The 26,396-nt window shown below is 37.5% G+C and overlaps 1 protein-coding gene across 2 annotated transcripts; it reads right to left on the bottom strand.

Moving 5' to 3' along the window:
- Positions 1-17: 17 nt before the first annotated feature.
- On the bottom strand, positions 18-26,396 carry PPP2R1B (protein phosphatase 2 scaffold subunit Abeta). Of its 2 annotated transcripts, XM_027847314.1 has the most exons (15): positions 26,258-26,396; positions 25,172-25,262; positions 24,637-24,737; positions 21,922-22,154; positions 21,532-21,679; positions 17,477-17,632; positions 15,319-15,433; positions 14,882-14,952; positions 14,480-14,614; positions 13,373-13,546; positions 9,451-9,511; positions 3,189-3,343; positions 2,686-2,828; positions 1,876-1,967; positions 18-1,411 (listed from the first exon to the last, which is right to left on the bottom strand). In XM_027847314.1, exons 1-15 carry the CDS (start codon positions 26,369-26,371, stop codon positions 1,395-1,397), a joined length of 1,806 nt encoding a protein of 601 aa, XP_027703115.1. In that variant the 5' UTR covers positions 26,372-26,396; the 3' UTR covers positions 18-1,394. The 2 variants fall into 2 exon arrangements, with proteins under 2 accessions (XP_027703115.1, XP_027703116.1); XM_027847315.1 differs by lacking the exons at positions 21,922-22,154; positions 24,637-24,737; positions 25,172-25,262; positions 26,258-26,396 and adding an exon at positions 22,194-22,293.

Here is a 26,396-nt window from a genome sequence, read left to right as displayed (position 1 = left end):
AGTTAAAAATTTACAAATTTAAAATTACATGTTTAAAATGTTTAATGAAATACAATTTTATTATTTTTCAAGTACACAAAGTAACTCAAACCAGGCTAACAAAATATTGCCTGAGCAGAGCTCCTAATGGACCCACTTTTATATAATAAGAATGATCAGTAATTAGCACATCAAGGGCCATACAATTGAAAGGGGTCCTTTAAAATACTTGAGAGTGCTTGAAAAGAGATTGTCTTCTTAAATAGTTCAAATATGCTTCCTTCCATCTGATGTACACGGGCAATTTGTTTTAGTAAACCCTCCTATGAAATCCATCTTCACAAATTCCAAGAGGAATTAATGAGGTTTTACTGTTGATGCAGAAAAACAAATTTTAAGCTATAAAAAGACAAGACATCACCATATCAAAAAGAGAGCAATGAAACTTCAGTTTGAAAAGTTACTGTACAGTATCAATGACTGGATCTTAACATTACTGGAAACAGAAAGAGTTTATGTAGGAAATCCACACAGTATTTAAACCTGTGTTCCTTTACTCTTGGGAAATACAAAAGTGAAATCTCACAATGAAACGGGAAAAACTACTGCTTACTAGTAGGCACTAAATTTAAGGTTTCTCACACAAGAAAGAGAATTATTTCTAAATGTATTCACACCAATGAGCTTCAATACAGTTAGGTTTCAACATCACAACAATAAGCAGCAATATGCTTCTGTATTTGGTTTCTGAATGACATGATTACAGTCAAAATCAAACTAATAAAAACTAAAGCAACCAATACATTAAACTTGTGTTTCCACATGGCCCTTTCAGAAGACACTGGTGAAAGTCACGATCATCCAGTAAAAGGAGACTTCCATTATAGCCAAATCTCAATTATCCACACAAATGGAGAAATGAGGTATAAAATAACAGTTAATGTTAAATCACATATACTTAGCTTTGGAATGCAGAGATACTCAGACAAATACATAAACACACAGACACTGACTCTACTCCATGTCCCAGGTTCAATTAAAAACCCTTAACACCCAATCCTGCCCACAATTTGGTCCTGACAAGAAGTCCCCAAAAACTGGCTAGACAGAAACTGCCATGAATAACCCATTAGTGGATAATTGAGAGTTGACTGTACTGAATGCTGAGAATTAGTCAGAAACCATAAGAATGGCTTAAAAATAATTATCTTAGCAAAGAAAACAAATTTTAAAAAAACCATTTCATCTTGAGAAAGTCAAGTCACTGAAATCTGATTTCTTGTAACAGTTGCTGCCATTTGCTTGGATGAGATCTTGAAGGTTTTCCATTTTTTTTTTCTGCATCCCATTTAAGAACACATTGACTAGAAATCTGTGATAAGAATTTAGTAAAATCTTTTCCCTCCTGTTCCTCATTATGCCAAGGCAAGAACTGGAAAATTCCAAATAAAATAAAGTTAGTGATACAGATATATGATATGATATGATACAAGTTTATATACTATCTCTGCAAAAATTAAGAAAAATATCAGACTTTCACCCTATCATAAAACATAAAGTTCTCAAGCTGGCCAGGTCACTCATTACACTAGGCTACAGAAGTTAACTTGTTTATAACTTAAGATTAAAATGAAATTATCTTTTCCTACCATTCTTAATAGTAAGAATATTTTTCTTACCATCTCCTAGTCAAAGATATACTGAACATGTTTGTTATGGGAGGGCAATGGTAGAACAGGAAGGGTCTGTCTATCAATATTTCAGTTTACAACAGACTGGAGGGGCACTTCCCTACATGACATTTATAGCATCTTATAAAATGCCGTACTTCTTGCTAAAGAGTTATGCCCTGTTAGCAGTACAAAACATTACAAAGTACAAAAAAGAAATACCTACCATTTATTGCTTCCTGTGCAAAATACTTGACATCCATGTCTTCATCCTGCCCTAATTTCTGTAGCACTGGCTTGACTTCAACATGCAATGCACTAAAACAAAACAGTATTACTAAGTAAGTAGCCTATTATAAAAATTGCTGCCTAATTATGGTGCAAACCCTATGGCTTCTTTAAAAAATCAGAAAGGAGATTTTTAAAAATTATAGTAAAAATGTGACAGATATGAACTAATTTAATTCCTAAGGAAACTGTCAGAATGGGCATCCTTAACAGCGGCTGCTAAATGGTTAACCAAAAAAACCTCCTTATGATCAAAGATTTATGGCTAGAAGGGATCATAGAGATCACCTAGTACAGGGGTGGGGAATCTGCAGCCTGGAGGCCACATGTGGCCTTCCAGGTCCTTGAGTGTGGCCTTTTGACTGAGTCCCAGTGTTACAGAACAAATCCTTTTATTAAGATTTTTTTTTCTGGGAATTTTGGATTCAGTCAAAGGGCTGCACTTGAGGACCTAGAGGGCCACATATGGCCTCAAGGCTGAAGGTTCCCCACCCCTGATCTAGTACAATTCGCTCCATTTTACAGATGAGAAAACTAGGCCCAGAGAAGGAAAGAGTCTTGTCGAAGGTCACAGAGGCCCTAAGTAGCAGAGATGGGATTTCAACCCAGGAGCTCTGGCACCAAATCACTGCATTTTCCAAAATGCACACTTTCTCTTCGGGAAACATTTTAGCCTCAGTGACACTTCATACTAAATTAAAATTAAAAAATTACTTTATATGGAAGAAAAGAAACATTAAAATCATACCTGCTATCTAGAATTGGACCAATTTTTTGCAGAGATTTAGCCACATTAAAGCGAACATTTGCTACTTGGTCTCCTGCCATTTTTAATACAATGGGTAGCATTTGCTTAGTTGTGATTTCCTGACCACAGGCTTCAGACAGTGCCTAGAAAAACGAAAAACCTCAAGTCAAAGAAAATCCTTCTAGGTGACAGTTCTTCTAGAATTCAATGAAACTTTCAATTACCAACGTAAGAAAATAAGCAGCTAAGTTACTGGCAAACAAACAACATTAAGTTTCCATGCTGTGAGCCATCAATGCACATGGGACAGCAGGTGGCATTCTAAGAATCAAAGAATTTTCAGAGCTGGAAAAGGCTTTCGAGATCATTTAGTACAGGACCACATTCTACAAATGGAGAGGGCTCAGGGAGGCATTCCAAAAACAAATGTGTACCGAATTTGGAAAAAAAAAACTTCAACAACTGGTTTCATGCTTCAACAATAACATGCACTCCATACTTACATTAATACAGAATAAAGTGGTCATCCTATGTAAGTAGTTAGGATCATTTGCCATCACTAGTACTTTGGGAACAATGGTATTTTGGGCCCACTCAGCACCAAATTTCTCTACCAGTTTCATTAGGTTGTTTGTAGCAGCTTCTCGAATTGCATACACTAGAAGAAATGTGAACACATTCTGAATAAGTCCATATCATAATCAGACATAATCTATTTTATTAATAACCAACCATAATTTTTTTTCTGCACACACAAAATTCACTGTCACATTATGACGACACATATTTGCAATAAAATTATTTTTGTCTTCTTACAGAATTAATTCCCTTTCAAAAGAACCACATTAAGCCCAAGGGAAACTAACAACCATGACACTCATCAATCAAAAACTGTTTACTGAGTGACTATCAATTGTTTAGCACTGTAAAAGATACAGAAGAACTATATCATCAGGTCTCTGTTCCTCAAGGAATTTACTTAACCGAGTCAGGGGTCACAAGATTAACAATACACAATACAAAATCCCATGTAATTAAATGTTAAATTGCATGCTACAGTGCTATAAAGGTTTGACCCAACAATATCACTACTAAGCATATACTACACCAACAGCCAAAAAAAAAAAGACACATATGTACAAAAATATTTATAGCAGCATTGGTTTTTTTGTTGTTGTCACTGTTGTAGCAAAGTATTCTAAACTAAGCGGGAATCCATCAATCAATAAATGGCTAAACAAATTGTGGTAGATCAATGTGACTAAATGTTAGTGCACTGTGAGAAAGAACAAATGGGACAGATATAGAAGAATCTCCTAAGACTTGAACTATTGAAGAGTGAAGTGAGTTAGAAACAAGAGAATAATCCAAACAGTTAACTACAACAATGTGAAAAAAAAATTAACTCTGAAAATGTTAGAGGTCTGATCAATGCAATGATCAGTCATGATTCTAGAGGATCAAGGATGAAGCATACTACCCCAGGGCCTGAAGAGATGCTTGAAATGCAGATTGAGCTAGACCCGTCTAGAGAGCATGGTCAATTTGTGGATTTGGTTTTTTGAATATGACTGTCTGTTACAAAAGCTTTGGTTGTTTTTTGAATGAGGGTGGAGGAAGATATGGGAGAGATGAAAGGACGAGCAATAGTGATTCCAAAAAGAAGAGCGCCAGTGTAGCATTTTTAACATACAGAAGAAAACAGGAGCAGGTTCAAAAGGAGTCAACAATGCAGAGTTTTGAAATTGACCATGTTGAATTTATTATATGTATTTTCAATGCATGCTATAATAGATACATAGTGTCATGTTTAAGCCTCTTTTTTGTTCTTCTGAGTAAATGGAAATATTTGTTTTTGTTAATGTTTGTCAAATTTGGAATAACAAAACTTTTTTTTTTAAGTTGAGAAAGATTAATGAGGACTAGAAAAGTCAAAGGTTTCATAGCAGAGGTGAATGATACCTTAAAGGATGAGTACAATTTGGACAAAAGGAGAGAATTCTGAAACAGACGAATACAATAAACAAAAGCATACAGGTGGAAATGATTATGATTTATTTCTGACAGAATGAGCAAGTCTGCTTAAAATTGAGGGATTGTTTGTACATTCATTCAACAACTATTTTTTTTAAGAGTCTACAATGTGAAAAACATTGCACTAGACCTTGGGAGAGAGAAAATGATAATTAAGACAGGGTACCTGTCCTCATGAAGCTTATAATCTATATATTGTGACAGTAAGAAATAAGGTTTGCTAGGTAGGAGTAGATCGTGGAAGATTTTAAAAGTCAGTGATATGAAAACAGGGAATCATCAGTCTTTTTTAAAGCAGAGAACATGATGGTAACGGTTTTTAAAGGAAGCTTTAGTTAAAAATGATGTACACACACACACACACATTGATGATATCTAGCACAAATCGGAGCAGGCAGAGACTGGAAGTGAAGAAAGCCAACAACTAGAGAGCTGTCAGAGTATTATTATCATTGTCACCATTAACAACTGATATTCATATAGCACTTTAATATTTGCAAAGCATTTTACATACATTGTCTCATTTCATCTTTACAAAATCCCTATGAAGCATCTGTTGTTTTCTAGATACAGAAACCTGAGGCTCAGAAGTCAAATTATCTGCTTAAGGTCATGATTCTTTAGTCAAAGAAAAGATTCAAAGCCAAGGCTTTTTGGACGGAAGTTAGGAAGAATCTGGATGGACTGGGACAGTGACAGTGGGAATACAAAGGGACAGACACAAAAGACACTGTAACTGGAGAGTGGCCAGGTGTCCATTGACATTCTGCAGAGGTAGGAACCTCCCAGAAGCAGGAAGGGGCCTCACATTCAGTACATGCAGCACTGTCTGCCTTGGGGACAAGACCAATTAATACTGTATAGTTCACAAGGGTTTCTATGTACATTACATCATCAAGCTTTGCAGATAAATCCTGGCATCCTTCTTGAGACCTTTGATATGAGGGAGGAAAGAATAAGTCAATGACTTCCAAGACTCCTACCAGGCAGCCAGGGTCAGCAAAAGGAGTGCTGGATTCTGGGCCAGGGGACCTTGGTTTGAAACCTCAAGCAGACTCTTAGTACCTCTTAGAACTCCTTAGACCTGGAGCAAAAGACTGGGTCTTATTTTCCTCTTTGTGCTATGTTTCCTCTTTGAACTAAGTTGAACTAATTTTTCCAGCTCAAGATGCCTTAAAAGGAAGAAGTTAGAAATAAAATGTAGACTGTACTTATGAGTCAACAATGAATGACCAGCACATTCACAGCACCCAATTTTATCCTGATTCATTAAATTGTGGTCTTCCTCTTACCTCTGACAGTCTCTTGCTACTTTTTGTCACGTTATTAATTTTTAATGTGTTTAACAAAGGTATGAACTAAGTGAAAACAAGAGTGGGCTGAGAAGAAGACTCCAAGTTTCATAAAGTTCTGAACAGAGTACAAACCATAACATGTCTTGTATTTTCTGGTATTCCCAGTAGATGCACAGTGCTACATATATAGGAGGCCCTCAAATATACAAATGAGACCATATATAATATTTAAGACTTTATGAAATTCTAAAGACATCAAGCAAAATCAACTCTGTTAGTAAAAGGGGACCTTCCTCTTTAGAGAACAATGTGGATGCATAGGGAACAAATCACCAAACTTAGATTGTAAAGACAAGGGCAGAAAATAGAAGAAAGGGCTAAGTAACAGAGGATGAGTACAAAACATAAAATGGCACCTTAAGACCACTATCAGGAATGCTTAAGCTCAGAATGAGTTGAAGCTGATCAGGAAAGCTTAAATCAACAAAAAGATGCTTGCTTTTTAGTGAAAGAAGAGGATCAAAGAAGATCAGGATGAATGGTGCAATGATAACTGGAGAGAGGGAGAAGGGGGGGGAGAGGGAGGAAAGGAGGGAGGGAGAGAGGGAGAGGGAGAGAGATATGCTTAATTCTTAATGCACTTCTTTCAACTTTTTCTGCCAAAGAAAATTACCTCTGGTCCAAAAAGAGAGAACAAAAGTGGCTAAGAGAGAGTTGATACTCAAGATATGTAAGGTGACAGTAGAGAATAACTAGCTGCCCTTGGTGAGTTCACTACATCCTAAGGTACTGAAAGAACTGGCAGATGTTACGGTTAAGCCACTGTCAGTGATATCTGACAGAACAAATGTCCTGATTTCCAAAAAAAGGGAAGAGAATGAAATTTACAAACTATAAATGTGTCAGTAAGCTCGGCATTAAATACCAACAAAATTCTAGAACACTATTGAAGGAAAGGCTGGTAAGCACAATGAAAAGGACACTGTGATAACAAGGCACATGGCTTCATCAAGGACAGGTAATATAAGACTAACTTTATTTCTTTTCTTTTTTTTTGACCACTGTTCCCAAACTGACAGAAAGGAATGCTACAGAAACAGCTTATTTGTTAATTTTAGCAAGACATCTGCATTGGTAACAAATGACCCCTATCTTGATTATTTAGGACCCATGGATTTTGGTGACAAAGATCTGAACTATCCTCCTCTCTAGCAAGGTCACGTGGACCAATGCCATAACAAAGTACCAGTAATATTTCACATAAAAAGTTAAATACAATCCAAGATGTTATCTCCAAAAACATATCATGTCAACGACAACTGTAATATTTCTGAGATATACTATGTTTGTAAATAATTTGGTCCTCTAGAAGGGGAACAATCTCATTAGACATTTCATTGACTCAGGAGCTACTTTCCAAACCAACGATTGTTACCTCTACTTGAGCAGGTTACAAAAGGAAAGGAAAAAAAGGGCCCATAAAAGTCGCACACTAGTCAGTCAATACCCCTATAATCAAGAGTGGGGGAAAATAATCAACAGATTTTGATTGGACAGGAGGCCATTTCTATGGAAAACAACAGGGAATTTAAGATTACTCCAGGACAAAGGAAGTTAAAGTGGTTTTTTCAATCCACTATAATAATTACAAACACACACACACATGTACACACGCATACATATACATGTATACATGCGTATGCAACACACATATACATATACATAAATAGGTATACACATATACACATACATATATATACACACACATTTATATGTACAGATACACACTGACAGATGTTCACCTTACCTCTTACATATCTTTCCCATTATTTTTAACTATATACCCTCCCAAAACTGCAATATATCTGCTATCTTATTGATATAGACATCTCCTTGAGCCATGCACACTGCAACCTATCCATGGCTATTCCTCCTATGCAAGTCTCTACGTCCTCTCATAAATTCAGCAAAGGGGTTCACCTAGCATTCTAGGAGCTCTTCTCACATTGCCTAGATACTAATGAAGACAGACATTAGCCTTCTCTCACTCTTGCTATTTGACCAACCCATGGTTTTTCTGGTCTTCAGTTCTCTGCTAATTAGCTTTACACTGCTTCTCCTGCATGATTCATTGTTTATGTGCGGCAGCCTGCTCATGCCCACCATGTACTTCTTCGCTATCTTTTTGGGGAGCCTCTATCAATTCTTAGGAGGCTACAATATTCTACAACTCAAACTAGTACCTCATCACCAAAGACTATTGGTAGTAAAAGATGGGCCTTTGTTTCAGGGAAAAACATGGTGTCATAAAGAACTTTGTAATTATCCAAATCTTCTCTTCAATTCTAGAACCACCTCACTATCCATTTACAGTCTGTCCCAGATATTGATGGACAAGCTCTATTAATTGTTCAACTACATATGAATGCTAATAGAAAAAAATATGCTTGCACATAAATACCAAACACATAAGCCACACAAGTGCAAAATTTTTCCATTTCATACATAAAAACACAACATCCACATATAGCTACAAAAATATGGCATTGTTTGACCACTGAGTACCTCCAGAGGACAACAACCCATTGCATCTTCCAACATGCGGTGTAAAAGCTAATGCCACTAACGTACTAGGGAGCCACCTTTGGCTCACTAAGCTCTAGCACTCCTCAACAGGGGGTCCCAAAGTTAACACCGTAGTTTCACTTTCTGCATGAGTCTACCCAGTCCCACCAGCACAGGCAAAGAGCATTCCTCTCTGCCAGTGGATTCCACCAGGATCCCAATTATTATTACTACTACTTACTAGCTAGCCCCACTTAAGGATCCTTTTGTCTTCGGTCTAACAGCAGTAGTGGTACCACTACTTTCTTCCTCTAAATCAAGAAATTCATCCCTACTCTTTCTCTAGGCTCAGCACCAAACTATCTCCCCTATCACTCAGATTCACAAAGTAAGAATATTGTTCTATTTCTTTACCATGTTCTCTGACTTAAAATGGTCCAAGTAATTGATTTTCCCATTTTTTGCCTGTCCTCAAACCCTATACAATTTAGTATTGTAACTATTGATGATAATATGATTAAAATAAGTTGAAGGAGGGAGAGAAATGGGTCACTATGTGCATGTACATGTATACATCTATATGTTAGAGAGGTATGATAAGTACTGAATAAGAGAAAAGGGATAGAGAATGGGTTCATGTACCTCAAAGGAAAAAAGGGGAAAAATGAGGACAGGAAAAATGAAAAAGGTGGAAATATAAAAGTCATATCCATAGTCAAAGGAAAACTTTTTTAAACAAAGCCATTCATCATGATAGTCACTCTGGGGTTTCTTTCTAAAAAGGAAATATGAGTGCCTTAAAACTTCTCAGAAAAAGCAAAGAAAATTTTCTTTTCATAATCTGATTAGAATATTCTAAACTTCTACTTACCATGATCCACAAGCCAGGCCATACACAAAGAATTCAGTTTCTCATCAAAGAATTCCACACCCTATATACAGAGAGGTCAGTTAATATGCAACCATCCCAAGGCAAGAAATAAGTAGTCTATTTACATTATACCAAATTGTGATTTGAGAAATGTAAAGTACAAAGGGTCTGGGATTTAGGCAGTATAGGAAATTCAAAGTGTAGGAACTCATTCCTCCAACACAGCTCACAACCCATACATGAGTCACTCCTAGGGAGTTGCCAGAGACACACAGAAGTTAACTGACTTAGCTGGGGACTCACAGCTAGTAAATACCAGGTGAAGATTTGAATCCAAGCCTTCCTGATTCTAAGCACAGCACTCTACCCACTATGTCTTGTTGCACATATCTCTCTTAGAGAAAGAAGGACAAAGAAGGGGAGGAAAGGAGAGAGAGGGAAAGGAAAAAAGAGAAAAGACATATAGCTATATAATGAAAATAGATCAAAGGAAAAGGGTGAAAAATAGTGACGGAGAAAAAGAAAAAAGAAAACAGGCAAAAGAACTGAAGTAAACTTCTGAACCATCTTCTCTCATAGTTTTAGTTTTAACTGTTAATGAGAAAACTATTACAGTATAGATTAATATAGTAGAGTATGGACAGTATAGACTACCTTTTAGTCCCTATACAATATTTTATGTGCTCTTTTTTAAAGTTAAGTATTTCTCACCTGCCCCCTTGATATCTGAACCCTTGTAATCAAATTGTATTTTTCATTTTTGCTAAGTGCTAGTGAATTTCCTCACATTTACATGCATATATCTTGCATGTCGTCTCCTCCATTAGAATATGAGGGCAGGGACTGCATTTTTGCATGGCACATAGTAAACACTTAATAAATGCTTGCTAAGGATGCTGATGAATTCCTAGGAATTTCCTGGTCAGTCATTAAAAATTTTAATTCAATGCAAAGTTTAGGATTTCAGTCCCTTGCAACCAGGAAAAACAATTTTTAAAAATAGCATAATATTATAAAGAAGTTACTGGTTTTTAATTTCCTCTATATTGTCACACCTTCAAATTACTATGTCAGGTCTGAAAGTATTCCTTTTTATACCATGCTGCTTTAATATCTTACAGTATTTTCCTCAAGTCTTATTTGAATTTCACTTTTCTAATATCTATGGCTTAAATTATTCTTGGCAAATGAGAATTTATGGGTTGAGGTTTTATGTTTTGTTTTTTGCTCAGACCTATGATTTCACTGGTAAAGGCAATTCCCAGTGAGAAAATCTCCTTTATCAGTACAGATCAGCATCTGTTCTACAACTTAAGTCTATCTAGAAAGTTGCCTGGTGAATTGACAGGGTAAGGGACTTTCCCAGTCACAGGAACAGTACATATGAGAGATGGGACTTGAAACCAAGTCTTTCTGACTTCAAAGTTGGCTATCTATTCACTACGGCTTGCTGTTTCTCTGTATTAGTTACCTTATTTAAAAAAAAAAAAAAGCTTTACAAATCAGAAAAAAGTTTAGAAAGAAAAATTTATTTAATACATAAGAAACTGTGGAAAATGTTCATAACATGGGATTAAGGAAGACAAAGGTCAGCCAGAGACTATGACTGTCAAGAATCACCCCTGGCCTTGGTTCCATAATATTCTATGCTATAATAACATTCTATTCTATAATACCCAATTCCTGGATTTTAAGTAAGCAAAAACATAAGCTAGATCAGTCTCAAACCTAGAAAGAGATCCTACAAGTTGAGTAGTAAAGACTCTGTAGCTTTCAACCTCCTCTTTCCACCACTGCATGGCTGAGACCATGTCTCCCTTCTACAAGTCCACCAAAACGAAGCAAGTAGTAAGAAGACTACTGTGATATGGGCTCAGACACTGAAGGGAAATGCCACCAAATTTTTCCTTTGGTCTTTTGGGTAACAGCTTCAAACCCTTGTAAAACAGTTGGCTGCTGTTCTGTGGGCTTGAGGAATTGCAATGGACTGAAGCTGGATTCCCAGGCGGAAAGGGGACAAGTTCCACACTGATTCCCATAGGATAGATGGCCCTAATCTATCACTAAAAGCCACATTTAAGAGCTAAATACAACAATATGAGGACAAGGCTCTGAGAAGGAAAAAACAAATCCTCTATCTTTAGATCTGAAAGGGGGAGAAAAATAGATCATTATCAGCACTAAACTAATAAACTATTTCAGTCTTTTCACAGAGGTTTTACTATAAAACTCGGGGGGGGTCAGGGGTATTCTCTTTTAATCAGGTACCTTGGATTTGTTTGTATGTGTCTACACACACCCAAGACAATCAAAACTGAAGACAATTCTGAAGGAGAAAGCTCAGAATTTCTACTGCTTAAAAAAACAATAGAACCCGCAAAAACCATAACCACCAAGTTATAACGTGGTCACTAGCTTAGACAACAAAATAGAGTATCAATATTTCCATAACATATGGTCATTTCTCAATTTTCTTTAAACAGAACATAATCTCAATCACGACCTAGGTACAGTATGACAAAAAGGTTCTACTCTAAACAAAGGTCGAAGGATCTATCTTAAAAAATAAACCAAAGTTTCCTTATTTTGAATTCCCATCCTACTATAAGACAAATTTATGGAGTTCCAGATTTGGAAGAGAATTCAGAGGTCATTCAGTTCTAGTATCATCCTTCACTTGAAGCATGAATCTCCTTCAACAAGATTTCCCCACTGGTGGTTAGTTTCCATCCAAATAGCTCCTCATTTTTAGAGAAAGGCAATCCTTTTTTTTTAATAGCTCTGTTAGGAAGTACCTCATTTATACTCAGCTAAAATCTGTTTCCCCATCTTCCATCAATCCTAGTTCTGAACTTGAGAAATAAACAAATCAAGTCTTAATTTTCTTTTTCATGAAAACTGTGCACATACTAGAATACCTGGATAGTGTTCCCCTATGCTTTCTTCAGGCAAAATATCCAGTTCCTTCCACCTTGTCCCTAAACCAACCCAAATGAGCTATGTCTTCTTCATATCCTTTCTAGAATGCACAGAATTAGACATGATATTCAAGATGAAGCCACAGGGAAGAGGAGGGGTAGGGAAAGGTACAACAAAAGGTACAACCTTTACCATTTGAAAAACTATATTCTTCTATTAAAGTAGCCTTAAGATTACATTGCTTTTTTTTTTCCTTTGAACTGTTATGGCACATTCATATTGAACTCTAGGTACTCAAAAAAATTAGGTCTCTTCACATGAACTACTATCTAGCCACGTCTTACCCCACAAATTGGGACTACCAATTGTTTGAATCAAAGTACAAGAATTTAGTAAGCTGAAATTTAATATCAATAAATCAAATATAAGACTATTTCCAGTCTGAAGTATTTTTGTATACCATTTATTATCAAGCAACATCCTAGCCATCCCTCCCTGCTGATTAAAAAAAATCTTAAGTGGGAAAAACAACAAAATATACCACCCCTAACATATGATAACCCGGTACCATAAATTTGCTACTTCTTAAATGAAAGTATTTAAACATACACAGAATTTCTACTGAAGAACTTCAAAAAAAATTTCAATAGGGCAAAAAAAGACATTCCATTCTTTCATATAATTATTTGTGTCTATTAGAGATGGGACCTGTAATTCCATTGGCAAAGGGAATATCTGATGAGGAAACTCCCCCTACTAATAAAGATAAGCAACTTATTTACAAATTATAGTCTTAGAGAGTAACCTAGATGACAAAGAGGTTAAATGATTGGCCCAGGGTCATGGAACCAGTATTGTGTCAGAAGTAGGACTTGAACATAGTTCTACCTAGCTCCTAAGTTAGGTCTTTATCCACTACATATGTGCAAATTACCTAAAATGATGCACTGCCTTTGCTATCTTTCAATTTACTACCAAAAAAATAGTCATGTTAAACACTCACCAGCTGACCTGCCAACAATGGCATGTACTCAATGATAGCCAATCGTACTCGCCACTTGGCATCTTCAGCCAATTCGACAATAGCAGGAAGGAGAGACTGAGAAAGCTGACGGATTCCAATTACTTCGTTTACACAATCCAAATTAGAGATGATATTCAGACGGACTTCAGGACACTAAAAGCACCAAACCAAAAAGAATGAAAATAACTGTTCAACCTATAAAAAAGATGCCTAATGCCCAAATCACCAATATAGAATAATCTTGCTAAAGTAAATATAAAATAAATAGACATGAAAGATCATATAGGGGCAGCTGGTTAACACAGTGCATAGAGCTCTGGCCTTGGAGTCAGGAGGACCCAAGTTCAAATCCAGCATCAGACATTTGACACTTACTAGCTGGGCAATTCACTTAACCTCGATTGCCCCCCCACACACACACACAAAATATAGTTTTAAAGTAAAATTTGGGGAATTATAGCCTAAAGGACATACAGCACAGTGGATACAGCACTAAGTAATTAATTCCACATATCATGATCACATAAATTATTGAAAGAAAAAAGTATGTGATAAAAAATTAGATATGGCTGGTTATCCAAAATTATTTACAGCCAAAAAATATCATTAAAAAATTTAAATTTAGGGGCAGCTAGGTGGTGCAAGGGATATAGCACCAACCCTGGAGTCGGGAGGACCTGAGTTCAAATCTGGCCTCTGACACATAATACTCACTAGCTGTGTGACTCTGGGCAAGTCACTTAACCCTAACTGCCTCACCAAAAAAAAGAGAAAAATTTAAATTTAGTAACAAACTAAAACTGATAAATTAAGGGAAAAGATATGTATTATCCCCTTTTTATTCACATCACTGGTGAGGAATCACTTGTCTAAATTCAGCATAATTCACACAGGGACTTCTCAAGAATCCCACTCTATTATATCCCAGTGGCCACTTTCAAAGTTTTCCAGGTCCCATTCCTGAGTTTTGAAATTCAACCAAGTTTTTTCCTCAACCCTCACTGTTTGAGGTCCTAATTTGGTGATACCCACACTGAAAAATAACATCCTAGCAAACAGACAGGGTTTATAAATTCCTAGACTCACCTCATCCTTTAACTGAGCTAAGAAAAGGGGTAGAAGGTGTTCAATGGTATTTTCTTTGCCCAAAATGGTAGATAATCCCATAATTACAGAAGCTAGAGCAGACTTGACGTGCTGATTGGAATCAGATACCAATTCCTAAAATTTTAAAAAACATATATTAAAACCCTTTCATTTTATTTTACCAGAGAATAGTACAGGCCTATATCAATCCAAAGAAACTTGAGTATTTCCTCTTTGTATTAAGTAACACATTCAAAAAGATGTTAAAGCACTTTGCATTTTTAAAAATGAGAAATAAAGCATGCCATACATTGAAGTATCACACAAAACTTTATTCCCATACCCACGATCGAGTTGAAAGAGTCTTGAAGAGAAAACAAAATAAACCAACATTAGTCTTACCTTAACAAAGGGAAGAATGTGATTCATAATTATAGTTTCTCTACCATCAACAGGCAAGTTCTCACAAAGTTCTAAAGGGCATAAAGAGAAAATGTTTGCTTGGTATCAACTACACAAAAGTGAAGTAATTTACCCAAGTTTATTAAAAGTTCAAAGTCAAACAACTTTACTTATCTAAGCAAACAAGATTTTGGGGGAAAAACCTACTCTTAATCTAAACATATTTTTTCATTTGATCTGCCAAATCATCCTCTAGTAGCATGTTCTTAAACTTGAAAAAGCAATGACTTATTTTAAATATCTTGCCTATGATATTTTTGCACATTGTATACAGTCTTCTCTATTTGGGAAACATTTTTCTGGAAGTAAAAACAAACATAAACGGCATGCACAGTGAGTGCCCCAATGGTGCAAACACTATTGAGCTTACTCTTTACCTTTCACTTTGTGGGCAGCCGCAGCTCGGACCTCTGCTTCACAGTCCTTAAGGAGGTTCTGAAAGGCCGGGACTAGGTCATTTTGGGTGATTTCTGGTCCCACTGCTTTTTGAAGCTACCAAAGAATATGTGCAGTTTATTAGTGAATGCCACAAAAAGAATCAGCAAGACTGCATAAAAGCACTGTAACCTTCCTTCCATCTAGGACCTATGCCTCTACCTGCACAACACCTATTCTCTCCTCAACCCTAGGTAGTTTGTCATAAAACTTCAACACTCTATTGAGTCAGCTTCTTCAAGGGTCACCAAAGAGATCTTTCTTGCCCAAATCTTTCTGTCTCTCTCAAAACTAAACAGGACACTGATTGGATACCATAAAATGCAACCCCCTCATTTTACAGATAAGGAAACTGAGTCTCAGAGAAATGAGGTTGCTTGCTCAAGTCACACAGCTAGTAAATGGCAGAGCTAGGATTCAAATGCAGGTCTTCAGGCTTGAAATGTAATGTTATTTCTACCATAACCCAAAACTTTCAATGGCTCCCCATCCTCTTCCTAAAATCTAACACCTGTGGGTGTTCAACAATATATCCATGCTTGCTCATCTTTTCTCACTTTGTTCTTTTCCCTGTAAATCTCTTTCACTCCCCTAGTTTCAACTACATGCTTTCCATAATTCATATCTCCTACACTGGCTTCTGTTCTAAGCTCCAGATCTGCATCTCTAATTGGTTACAGAATATCTCCACCTACAGTAGCTCAAACACATCATGTCCAAAGCCACACTTACCTTTCCTCAAAAAACTCTATCTTCTGACTTCATTATTTTCCTAGGTGTACCAACATTCACCTAGTCTCCCTTATCCAAAACCTTGCTAATCTATTACTCCTTATGCTTCATATGCCATTATAGCACTAAGTCTTATTGATTCTACTTCCACAAAATCTTTAGTAATTTGTTCATTTTTCTTGTCACCATCCACTCCAAATTCTCATTTTTACCCACTTAACAGTTAGAATAGCATTCTAACCCATTTTCCAGCCTCTACATATCACCAGTCTACCCTAATAAATCCTTCAAACCAATGCCAGAAAAATTTTCCTTGGCAAAGACCTGGTTGAATTAGGCCTGTGTTATAAACATTTCAACAGCTCTATACTGACTAAAACTCGAACCCCTTAACCTGGTGTTCAATCTGGCACCATGATACAGCTTTTCCTCAATATCATCTAAACTCTAGCTAAACTGGACTGTTCACTATCTCCTAAACTGTAACGCACTGCCCCCCTTGACCCTTGCCTTTTGAAATCCTACCTATCCTTTACAATCCAGCTCAATGCCACTTAATGTGTAAAAAGCCTTTTCTGATTATTTTTCCTCCCAGGCCCCAGTAATCAGCTTTCCCATCTCAAACCTAAGCCAGCACTTTGTTTACATTTCTCCTATGCATTTATATATCATGTTATAGTTATCTGTTATATCCTTTTATTATGCATGTTCCACAAGGGCAAGGGCTGTATCTTGTCTAATCTTGATATTTTCCCTCATGTCCAGCATAGTGTTTTGCACATAACAGACCCTTAATCTATTGTCTTTTGACTTTGCCTGAACAAATGCGTTCAGTTAGAGTACCACGTTTTAGGAAACTAGGCAACTAAAAGGGTGGAAGATATTAATGACACTTCAGTTATCATCTGAAGGAACTAGAGATGTTTAAATTGGAAAAAAAGACTTAAAAAAGATATGATAGCTGTCTGCAAAGCAAAAGAGTAAGGATTAGTCTCATTCTATTTGGTCTAAGAGAACAGAACTAGGAATTTGCAAAAAGACAAAATTATGCTTGATGTAAGGAAAAACTTCCTAACAACTACAATTATTCAAAAAGAGAACAGGCTGCTTTAAGAGATACTGGATTTCCCTTCACTGAAAGTTTTTAAACAAAGGGTGGACAATCATTTGGCAGGTTATAATACAAATGAGATTCTTGTCCAAATACTGATGGTACTAGATGGCCTCTGAGGTTCTTTTCACCTGAGATACTGCAAATTTGGAGTTCTTAGTAAAAGCAGTTCAAAATAAAATATCATCAAGACACTAAAAGCTACCCCAAATTATGCCGTCTTATTTAATACTTCAAGTTACATGTAGTGTTTTTACCTCTGAAAACCTGTCAGCCACCATATAGCGAACTCGCCAAGATTTATCTTCTGCTGCCTGGCGGAGTGTAGGCATCACCAAAGTTTCAAGATCATCTTGGGACAGTAACTGGGCAATGCTGACACATGCTTCTACAGCTAGAAGACGCACAGAATCCTAAAGGAAAAGACTTCACATTGTCAGTCAGTCAGTAATACTTAATGCATACCAACTGTCTATATGCTACTTTTTAAGGTATACTGAAGAAATAAACTATTATTTCCCTGACCTTAGGAGGCTTCTTCTAATTTAGTTAGGGAAGCAGAACATATATACATAATAAACATATATGTAAAAGCAAATAGTATGCTGGAAATTGAGTATATATACTCTCTATACACACAAGAAAATAAGGGCACTATAAAAAGTCACGTAAGTGAAGCTAATTAGTAAAGCCTCTCTGAGGTGACTTTTTAAACACATTTCTGACAAGAAGATGCAGAATGGCAGAGCAAGGCTATTCAAATGAGAAGAAATGGTATGTCAAACGTACAGAAGCAGAAACATATGAACTGTATGCTGGATAACAAATTCTGCAGGAGCAGAGACTATGAAGCAAAGCAAGATCAAAAAAAAAGGAAGAAAGCTAGAGAAGACCTTGTAAGGCTAAATAGTTTTGATACAGTAAGAGAATGGACATGAGAAAAAGGGCATTTGAGGAAGCTATACACAATAAGTCATAATACTAGTTTAGCCATAAGGTGATAAAGACCTGAACTAAGATAGTGGTAGTGGAATTAAAAGTAGTCATTGATAAAAAATAAGATCAAAACTTCAATTTGTGTCAGGGGAGGCAGAAGAGTATAACAAAGAAAACAGTTTGAAAAATACTCTGAGATTGTAAATTGGGAAAGTTATAATACTGGGAGGAGGTTAAAAAGAAATCTTGTCAATATAACTACCTCAGCTTTAAAAATATTATATATTATGTTATATAATTATATATATTACATATAAAAGATATATTACATATATAAAAATATCAGTTTTTAAAATGTTACTGTAACATCTAAAATAATTGAAGATACGGGCCAAAACAATGGTGAGAAAAGAGCTTAAAAAAAAAACCCTGAAGGTACAGTTATTGCTTCCACATCATGGGGGTTAGGAGTGTGGTGCCCCTGGATGGTTAGGCCAATCTCTTTCAAATGACTATGGATTTCATTAAGGTTACATAGCATTCCAATGCGTAATATAATTAATGCAACTTTATCTGTGAGTTTAAGCATTTGAGAAACCTTCCCATCAACACAAAATCCTATCTAGATTCTACATGGCACAATCCCCATGCCATTGGCATATATCTTTAATGAATGATGAACAAATCTCTCCTTCCTTCATGTTTTATTCTACTGGAAAATCATTAAATATCTTTGTTATCTATCATAGAATTATTTTTATCATTTAACACACGAATGGGAGACATATTGCTTGAGGGGCACTTTTAGAGCTATATTTATTCTATTGAGTCAAATGCTTTTTTGAAATCAAGAAATAAGTTACATCAAGATTTTATATACTCTATACCTTTTAGTCATTTGTGTGATTAAAGAAGTAGCCTGCTCCTCATTTCTAAAATATGTAGAGAACGGAGTCAAATTTATAAGAACACAAGTCATTCCTCAACAGATAAATGGTCAAAGGATATGAAGAGGCAGTTTTGAGAGGAAGAAACTAAAACTATCTATAGTCACAAGAAAAAATGTTCTAAATCACTATTGATTAGAGAAATGCAAATCAAAACAACTCTGAGGTACCACATCACACCTATCAGATTGGCTAACATGACAAAACAGGACAATGATAAATGTTGGAGAAGATGTAGGAAAAGTGGAACACTAATACATTGTTAGTGGAGTTGTGAAATGATCTAAACATTTTGGAAAGCAATTTGGAAGTATGCCCAAAGGGCTATAAAAGTGTGCATACCCTTTGACACAGCAATAGCACATCTAGGGCTGTATTCCAAAGAGATCACAAAAATAGGAAAAGGACCACGTGTACAAAAATACTTATAGCAGCTCTTTCTGTGGTGGCAAAGAATTGGAAATTGAGAGGATGCCCATCAACTGGGGAATGGCTGAACAAGTTGTGGTATATGAATGTAATGGAATACTATCGTGCTATAAGAAATGATGAGCAGGCAGACTTCAAAAAAGCTTGGAAAGATTTAAATGAACTGATCCAGAGTAAAATGACCAGAACCAGGAGAACACTGTACACAGTAACAGCCACATCATGAGATGACTGACTTTGACAGACTTGACTCTTCACAGCAATGCAAGAATCTAAGACAACTCCAAAAGACTCCCGATGGAAAATGCTATCCACGCTCAGAGAAAGAAATACGGAGTCTGAATGTAGATGGAAGCATACTATTTGCTCTCCTTTTCTTTCGTTGTTTTGTTTTATGGCTTCATTCTCGTGGTTCCTCTCATCAGTTTGGATTGTTCTTTGCATCATAACTAATGGGAAAATATGCTTACCGTGAATGTATATGTAGAGCCTATATCAGACTGTACACTGTCTGGGGGAGGGGAGAAGGGGAGACAAGTGGAAGGGGGAGAAAATTTAAAACTCAAAATCTTATGGAAATGAATGTTGAAAACTAAAAATAAATTAATTAATTATAAAAAAAAAAGTGGACTGCTGTTAAAAAAAAATCTCCAAGTCTATCCATTCCTTTTTTCATATTTTCACTGATGATATCCTTAATGTGTGCACAGACCATTCTCAGAAAGCTAACACAGAGATGAGAGCAGAGAGAGGGGTCAGCAGTTTCTACCTTAAAAAAGAAAAGAAAAAAGAACACTACCATTGTTTTCCTTTTTTTGTTAGTTTTCTTCAGTTGGAGAACCTTAAAAAGTGTTGCCTCAATGCCTCTAAGTGTGACAGCAGAGACTTCTTCTGATCAGGGCCCGATGTTCTTCCCCACTTCAGTTTAAGTATCTTCATCACCTCTTCACAGGATACCTGAGGTACCCAGGTGGTAAAGTTTGGATGCAAGAGGTGTACTACTCTCACTAAAGCACCACAGAAACACTGGCCTAACTGCTCCATTTCACCACCTTTCGATTTCATTTACAAATGTTCTCAGGATGATCAGATTTAGTTGAGTCTCATCCTAAAAATGTCTATAAGCTTACTTCCTCAACAGTTTTGGGACAGCAATCCTTGTAATCTTGAGTTAAACCTCTCCTGTAATATTTTATAAATGAGCTTATACTCTTAAGTTGCTGTTGCCTATTTCCCCTTATCTGTCCCTTGACAAAGAGATCAAGTATTTCTTGACTCAGGCAATTTCTAAGCTAGCTTGATCTCCTTAATGTAGTGACTGTTTTAGAGTTAAAATCTGAATAGCAACCAAATCCAAAAATTATCAGGACCCTCTTGCTAATGCCAGAATTCTGAGGACTCTGACAGTTATCTACATGTTATAATAATTTTCTAGGGAACCAAAATCTAAGCATATTAGAGGAAAAGGGCTACATTCTTGATTTGGAGTTCCATATACTCATACTAAGTGTCTCTAAACACTAGTGTCACATAAGATGATACATGCCACACAATAGAATCTGAAGGATTATGTGCCTCTTGTTAAGCTGCAAGCCCAAAATGACAGGAAATTTCACTGCCCCACATTATAAAGCTATGTTACTATGCATTACAGCTTTGGTCCACCCTCCTAATTATAGCTCTCATTTCCTCTTTGACCACTCCTTTCTTTTACCCTGTAAATTTGCTTCCTGTTTGAGGGGAAGAGAGTGGAAACAACATGGAATTGCTAAAAAATCAATAGAAGAACATTAAGATAAACTGGACTAATCCATATCCTATAGAAACCTTATTTTTCTAAGGAGGGAACAAGGTCACGGTATCAAATATGTCCAGAGTTGCTGGTAACAAGCAAGTCACTCATCCTGTCTGGACCAAGAGATTCCTGAAATACAAAGCGGACAGGGAGAACAGGGGATTTACCCTTCTAAGTATATATCTTGATAATAACTCATATTCACCTGTTCATCTGAAGCTAGATTAGTGAATAATGGAACTATTTCATTTTTAACACTTTCCAGTTCCAAGACTTTTGCAAATTCACCCAGTTTGGAAGCAGCAGCACGCCGGACCATTGGAGTGTCATCAGAACACAGGGAACGAAAGTGCCTGCAGCAAACAAAATATTGAATGCGTTTCATTTTCAACACTATTACTACAGTAATCAGAAAATGCATTTTAGAATCTTTCTCTTGGGCAGCAAAAATACCAACGCTTAGGTTTCTGAGTATACACATGAAAAGATTCATCAACATTCCCACTATCCCTTTAGGGTGCCCACAGGTGAAACTGTAGGTTTCAGTTACTTGTTCCCAACAACCCAAAATAAGTGAAAAGATACCACATCTTACTGTCTAATTTCTGCCTTGACAGTACTTGAAGCCCTGGGATAGCAAACACTGAACAACCCACATGCAGAGGTGCGAGAAGTGAACCAATCCCCACTGGCCAGGCGTTTCACAAGAGGTACAAAATGGGCTTCTAGAGCAACAGGAGTGTGCTCCTGGGAGATCTGCCTCAGTGACTCCACTGCCTTGTCTCGAACTACAGTCTCCTCCACGGTTGCCAAACTTTCCAAAGGAGGCTGGGAGAGAACCAAAAAGGAAAATCAAAGAAAACTTACTGAATCGGGTTGGAAGCAGCAGAGTATCACCTTTTGGAGTGACTGAAGGAAGGTGGTACATGTAACCAGAACTTTAACTACATAACATCAAATGGTAGCTTTCAGTTCAGTGGCAACATAAGGTATGTCCAACCTGAAGACACGACTTCTGAAGGACAGCCAAGATCTCATGTCCCAGATGGCAACTCACAGACGGTGTCTACAAACGACACAGTGAAAGAGACTTGCCACAATATTAACAGGATTGAGCTGAACGCTAGTTTAAAAGACATGTAGCCAAATATAGGTTAAAAGTATAACACATATTTCAACAAGGATATATTGAAAAATGCAACAGTACACAGAAGAGAAACATTTTTCTTCAGGAATCTCTTCAGGCACTAGAGTTACTTCCATTTTCCAACCAATCACTAAGCCCTCCATTCTCGGAAGTGCAGGTGATAATAACATCGACCTCAACATTAGCTCCATATCCATTTATCCATTCCACTAAATGGTCCTACTATAACACAGTTGCCTCTCAACATTATATTCCAAATCCTTATCTCAGCCAGCCACCCAGAACAAGGACACTTTGTCAGGCCAGCTGAATGAAAGACGTAAGGACAGAGACAGAAAGAAAATCAGCAAAAAAGACCCTAAGGGCTATCTCAAAAGGACTCATTAATTGACTATGACATGGCCATATGAAAGGTAAAAATGTTTGTAGGATGGCTCTAAAGGCCCAGGGCTCTGGAAACACCATGCTAACCTCCTATAAATCTTTGTGCTTCTGGAAAGGTTAAAGCGTCTGCTCAGTTCCACTAAATCTCACATGCAGATGTGGGAACCAAGGTATACCTGAAGTATTTTGGGAAAGATCAAGTGAAGGTAAGTACTATGTTTGTTTAATAAAGTTTGTCCCAAACTATGACATGCATTCAAGTATAGAAAGTCCAGTATCTACAGTCAGGAAGACCTAGGTTCAAATCCCACTTCAGACACCTATTAGTTACGTAATCCTAGAAAAATCACTTAACTCTTATACCTCAGTTTCTTGATGTATAAAATGAAGGGTCTGGACTCACTGGCCTTTAATATCTCTTTCAGCTCTAAATCTATGATCCTATGATTTGTTAATATTCAGGTATGTTCGACTCTCTGTGACCCCATTTGAAGTTTTCTTGGCAAAAATACTGGAATGGTTTGCCATTCCTTTTCCAGCTCAGGGTTAAGTGACTTGCCCAGAGTCACACAGCCACTAAGCATCTGAAGATGGATTTGAATTCAAAAAGATGAGTCTTTCTGACTCCAGGCCCAGTGCTCTATCCACTGTGCCACCCAGCTACCCTTAAAAATACAACTAAGAGTTTGCTGCTCAGTCATTTTCAGTCACTTCCGACTCTTCATGACCCCATTTGGAGTTTTCGGCAAAGATTCTGGATTGTTTTGCCAGCTCATTTTACATATGAGAAAACCGAGGCCAACAGGTTTAAATGATTTGTCACACAGCTAGTAAAGTGACTGAGGCTGGATTTTGAACTCAGGTCTTCTTGACTCCACCAGACCAGGCACTCTATCCACTGTGCCACCTACCTGACCCTATCATACAGTTTGCTAAATCCCCTCTCTCACCACAGGGCATTTAAGAAGCAATTTGGAAAACAATACTGTTGATATGTATAGATGGAGAAACCTGCACCAAGACAAAGGCTCACTCACATGCCATCGTGTTCATTAGAATAAGAAAAGCATAAACATTTATCAATTCTTAAAATGTAGGTGTTAAGAACAAAAAATAAACTAATGAAGTTTCCCAGGGTAAATGACATACCTGGGAGAGAACTTGAAACCCCTATTTTCCAGAAACAATTAAATTCAGGTTCTCCTGAATTAACAAATTTGAATTAACAATTTGAATTTGAATTAACAAATAAGCCCATGAAGATTGATCAAAGAACAGAGAAGAGACTGGCTATGAAGTAACTGGATATTTTGCAAAGCTAAGAGAAGGTTAATTTCCTAAGTCAACAGGACAAATACTCTTCATGCTTTCAATGACTGAAATTGTGATCATCTTCCCACAAGATGATCATGAATCAACTTTCACTAAAGTACATAAAACTTTGCAGGCAGCGGGGTGGGGGGCAATACATCTCCAAATAATACATCATTTAAACCACAAGAGAAGAGAGAGCAGGCCTTGGAACCAGGAAGGCCTGGGTGCAAGTCCTGTCTCTAATACATTATGGCTATCTGTCCCTGGGCAAATGATTTACTCTCTCAGTGCTTTAGGCAAGTCTCTAAGACAAGAAGTTAAGAAAAAATATGCCAACCCACATTGGTAGAGGGTTTTCCCTTATCTGGAAGTTCCTTTTACCAAAGAAATCAAAAGTCCAGTCCCTATCCTTATCTCTTAAAGTTCAGAAAATATAAAGAAGAGAGGTCACACATCACCACTCACCAGGAGACAATGGGCAAAATCTGGTCCTCCTACCAGGACGGTGAAATTTCCCAGCTGTTCAGCAAGTGCCAATAATACCTCATCTTCATCATAAATTGTATCTAAGATAGCAACAATGGGGAGTTCATAAACAGAGTTAGCTGATCAACAGCTGAACACTCAACATGAAACACAAGAGGAAACATATTAGACATTTAAATGGCAACATAATCAAATTATAATCATAAGAAAGCCTACTCTTCCTTCAACAGATACTACCTAGATCTCTCCTGCAGAACTGAGATAGGAAACTACTCAACATCCTTTTCAATGTCATGTAAATATTTTTCTTACTTGCTTAATATGTCTGGAATATTTCTGTCCATATCATTATATTTTGATTTAGACCAAGGCAGGTGGTGCTGTCTTTCTATACCACTTTGCTCACATCAGTATTCAGTAATGTTAATATAACCTATGAAATGGCTAAATCAATAAACAAATGCTAAAAAAAACTAAAATTCCCATACTTTCTAAGAAAACAAAATTAACATACCAGTAAGAAATGGCAGCAGTTCAGTTCGAGTTCTCTCTACTCCAAGAGCTAAAGCAATTGTTGATAACTTCTTAATACTGTTGAGCCTTAGCTATTAAAAAAAAAATCATTACATGAAGGTGCAAGTAGGAAACCAGAACAAAGCAGATAAAGTTCAAACCAAAAAAAAGTGCTAAATAGGCAAGTGAAGGCAAGGAAGACAAAATTTAAACTTCTAACTTAGATTTCTCAGAGAAACAGATACAGCATGGAAGGTTTTCAGAAGTCAGGTTAACGTGATCACATAAACAAGAGATGATTCGTCAAGTTGAGCAGTCATACTTTTCTGGGAAGATAAAAATGAAAGACTGAGAGGCGATCACAAGTCAACAAGTGAAAGAATTTTAACAGGAAAGAGAATTTTGACAGGAATGTTGCAGGAAAGAATAAATTCGGTAATAATTGCTGTCATTTTCCCTTTTAATCTGAAAAAACACATGTCATTTCGATTAATCGTGCATCCCTCCTTCCACCTAACCGGCTCTGCCATTTACAAACCCTGGACACGTTTCAACTTTACAACTCCAAGGACCACTCGACATTCTGTTAATTAACCTCGGCTCTCCTGGGTCCCACCATTCATTTAGCATGGGGGGGGAGGGGAGGAAGCATCCTGATCAGAAATCCTGACCCCGCTAACGCTAAAGTTTTTTTTTTCTTCTTAAACGCGGACTAACGGGGCCCAAAGTTTCTCCCGGGACTGACGGGGGGGCTTTCCCACAAACTAGCCCCCACGAGGCGTCAAAGAAACTGGGAGGCGTCTTCCTCGGAAGCTGCCTCCCCGGGGGCCGGCCCAGCCCGGACTTGGCTCGGGGGAACCCTGTCGGGTCAGGGTGAAGCCCCTGGAGAACCCCAGCGTGAGCAGGAGGTAACTCCGGGGCAGGTTCTGTTCTCCCCCCCGACCCCCGAGCTTTGGGCCGGCCCGGCCCGGCTTCAGGCCAGCTGCTCCCCGCCCCGCCCCAACCCACTGGGCCTTCCTGCCTCAGTCCTACCCCCGGCTCTCCCCATCGCCGGCCCGGCCTCAGGTCCCCCCTCCGGCCCCACTACCTGCACGTCCTCATTCCGAAGCTCGTCGATCAAAACCGCGATGGGGTACAATGAGTCGTCTCCGTCTCCGCCCGCGGCGCCAGGGCCGCTCCCGGGCCCCGCAGCACCCGCCATGTTCTTCCTCCGGCTGCTACCGCCA

The sequence above is a fragment of the Vombatus ursinus genome, unplaced genomic scaffold (assembly GCF_900497805.2).
Source record: "Vombatus ursinus unplaced genomic scaffold, bare-nosed wombat genome assembly UNPS02015398.1, whole genome shotgun sequence".
NCBI lineage: Eukaryota > Metazoa > Chordata > Mammalia > Diprotodontia > Vombatidae > Vombatus > Vombatus ursinus.
Note: the sequence above shows the minus strand (reverse complement) of the source record. Positions and strands in the feature narration are given on the sequence as shown.

Excerpts from the sequence above, each read along its gene's own strand:
- PPP2R1B (XM_027847314.1), bottom strand. The coding sequence starts at position 26,371 with ATGGCGGGTGCTGCGGGGCCCGGGAGCGGCCCTGGCGCCGCGGGCGGA. Across the intron at positions 15,434-17,476 it reads TGGCTGACAGGTTTTCAGAG|CTTCAAAAAGCAGTGGGACC; the intron begins GTAAAAACACTA and ends ATTCTTTGGTAG. Across the intron at positions 14,953-15,318 it reads GGCTGCCCACAAAGTGAAAG|AACTTTGTGAGAACTTGCCT; the intron begins GTAAAGAGTAAG and ends TATGCCCTTTAG.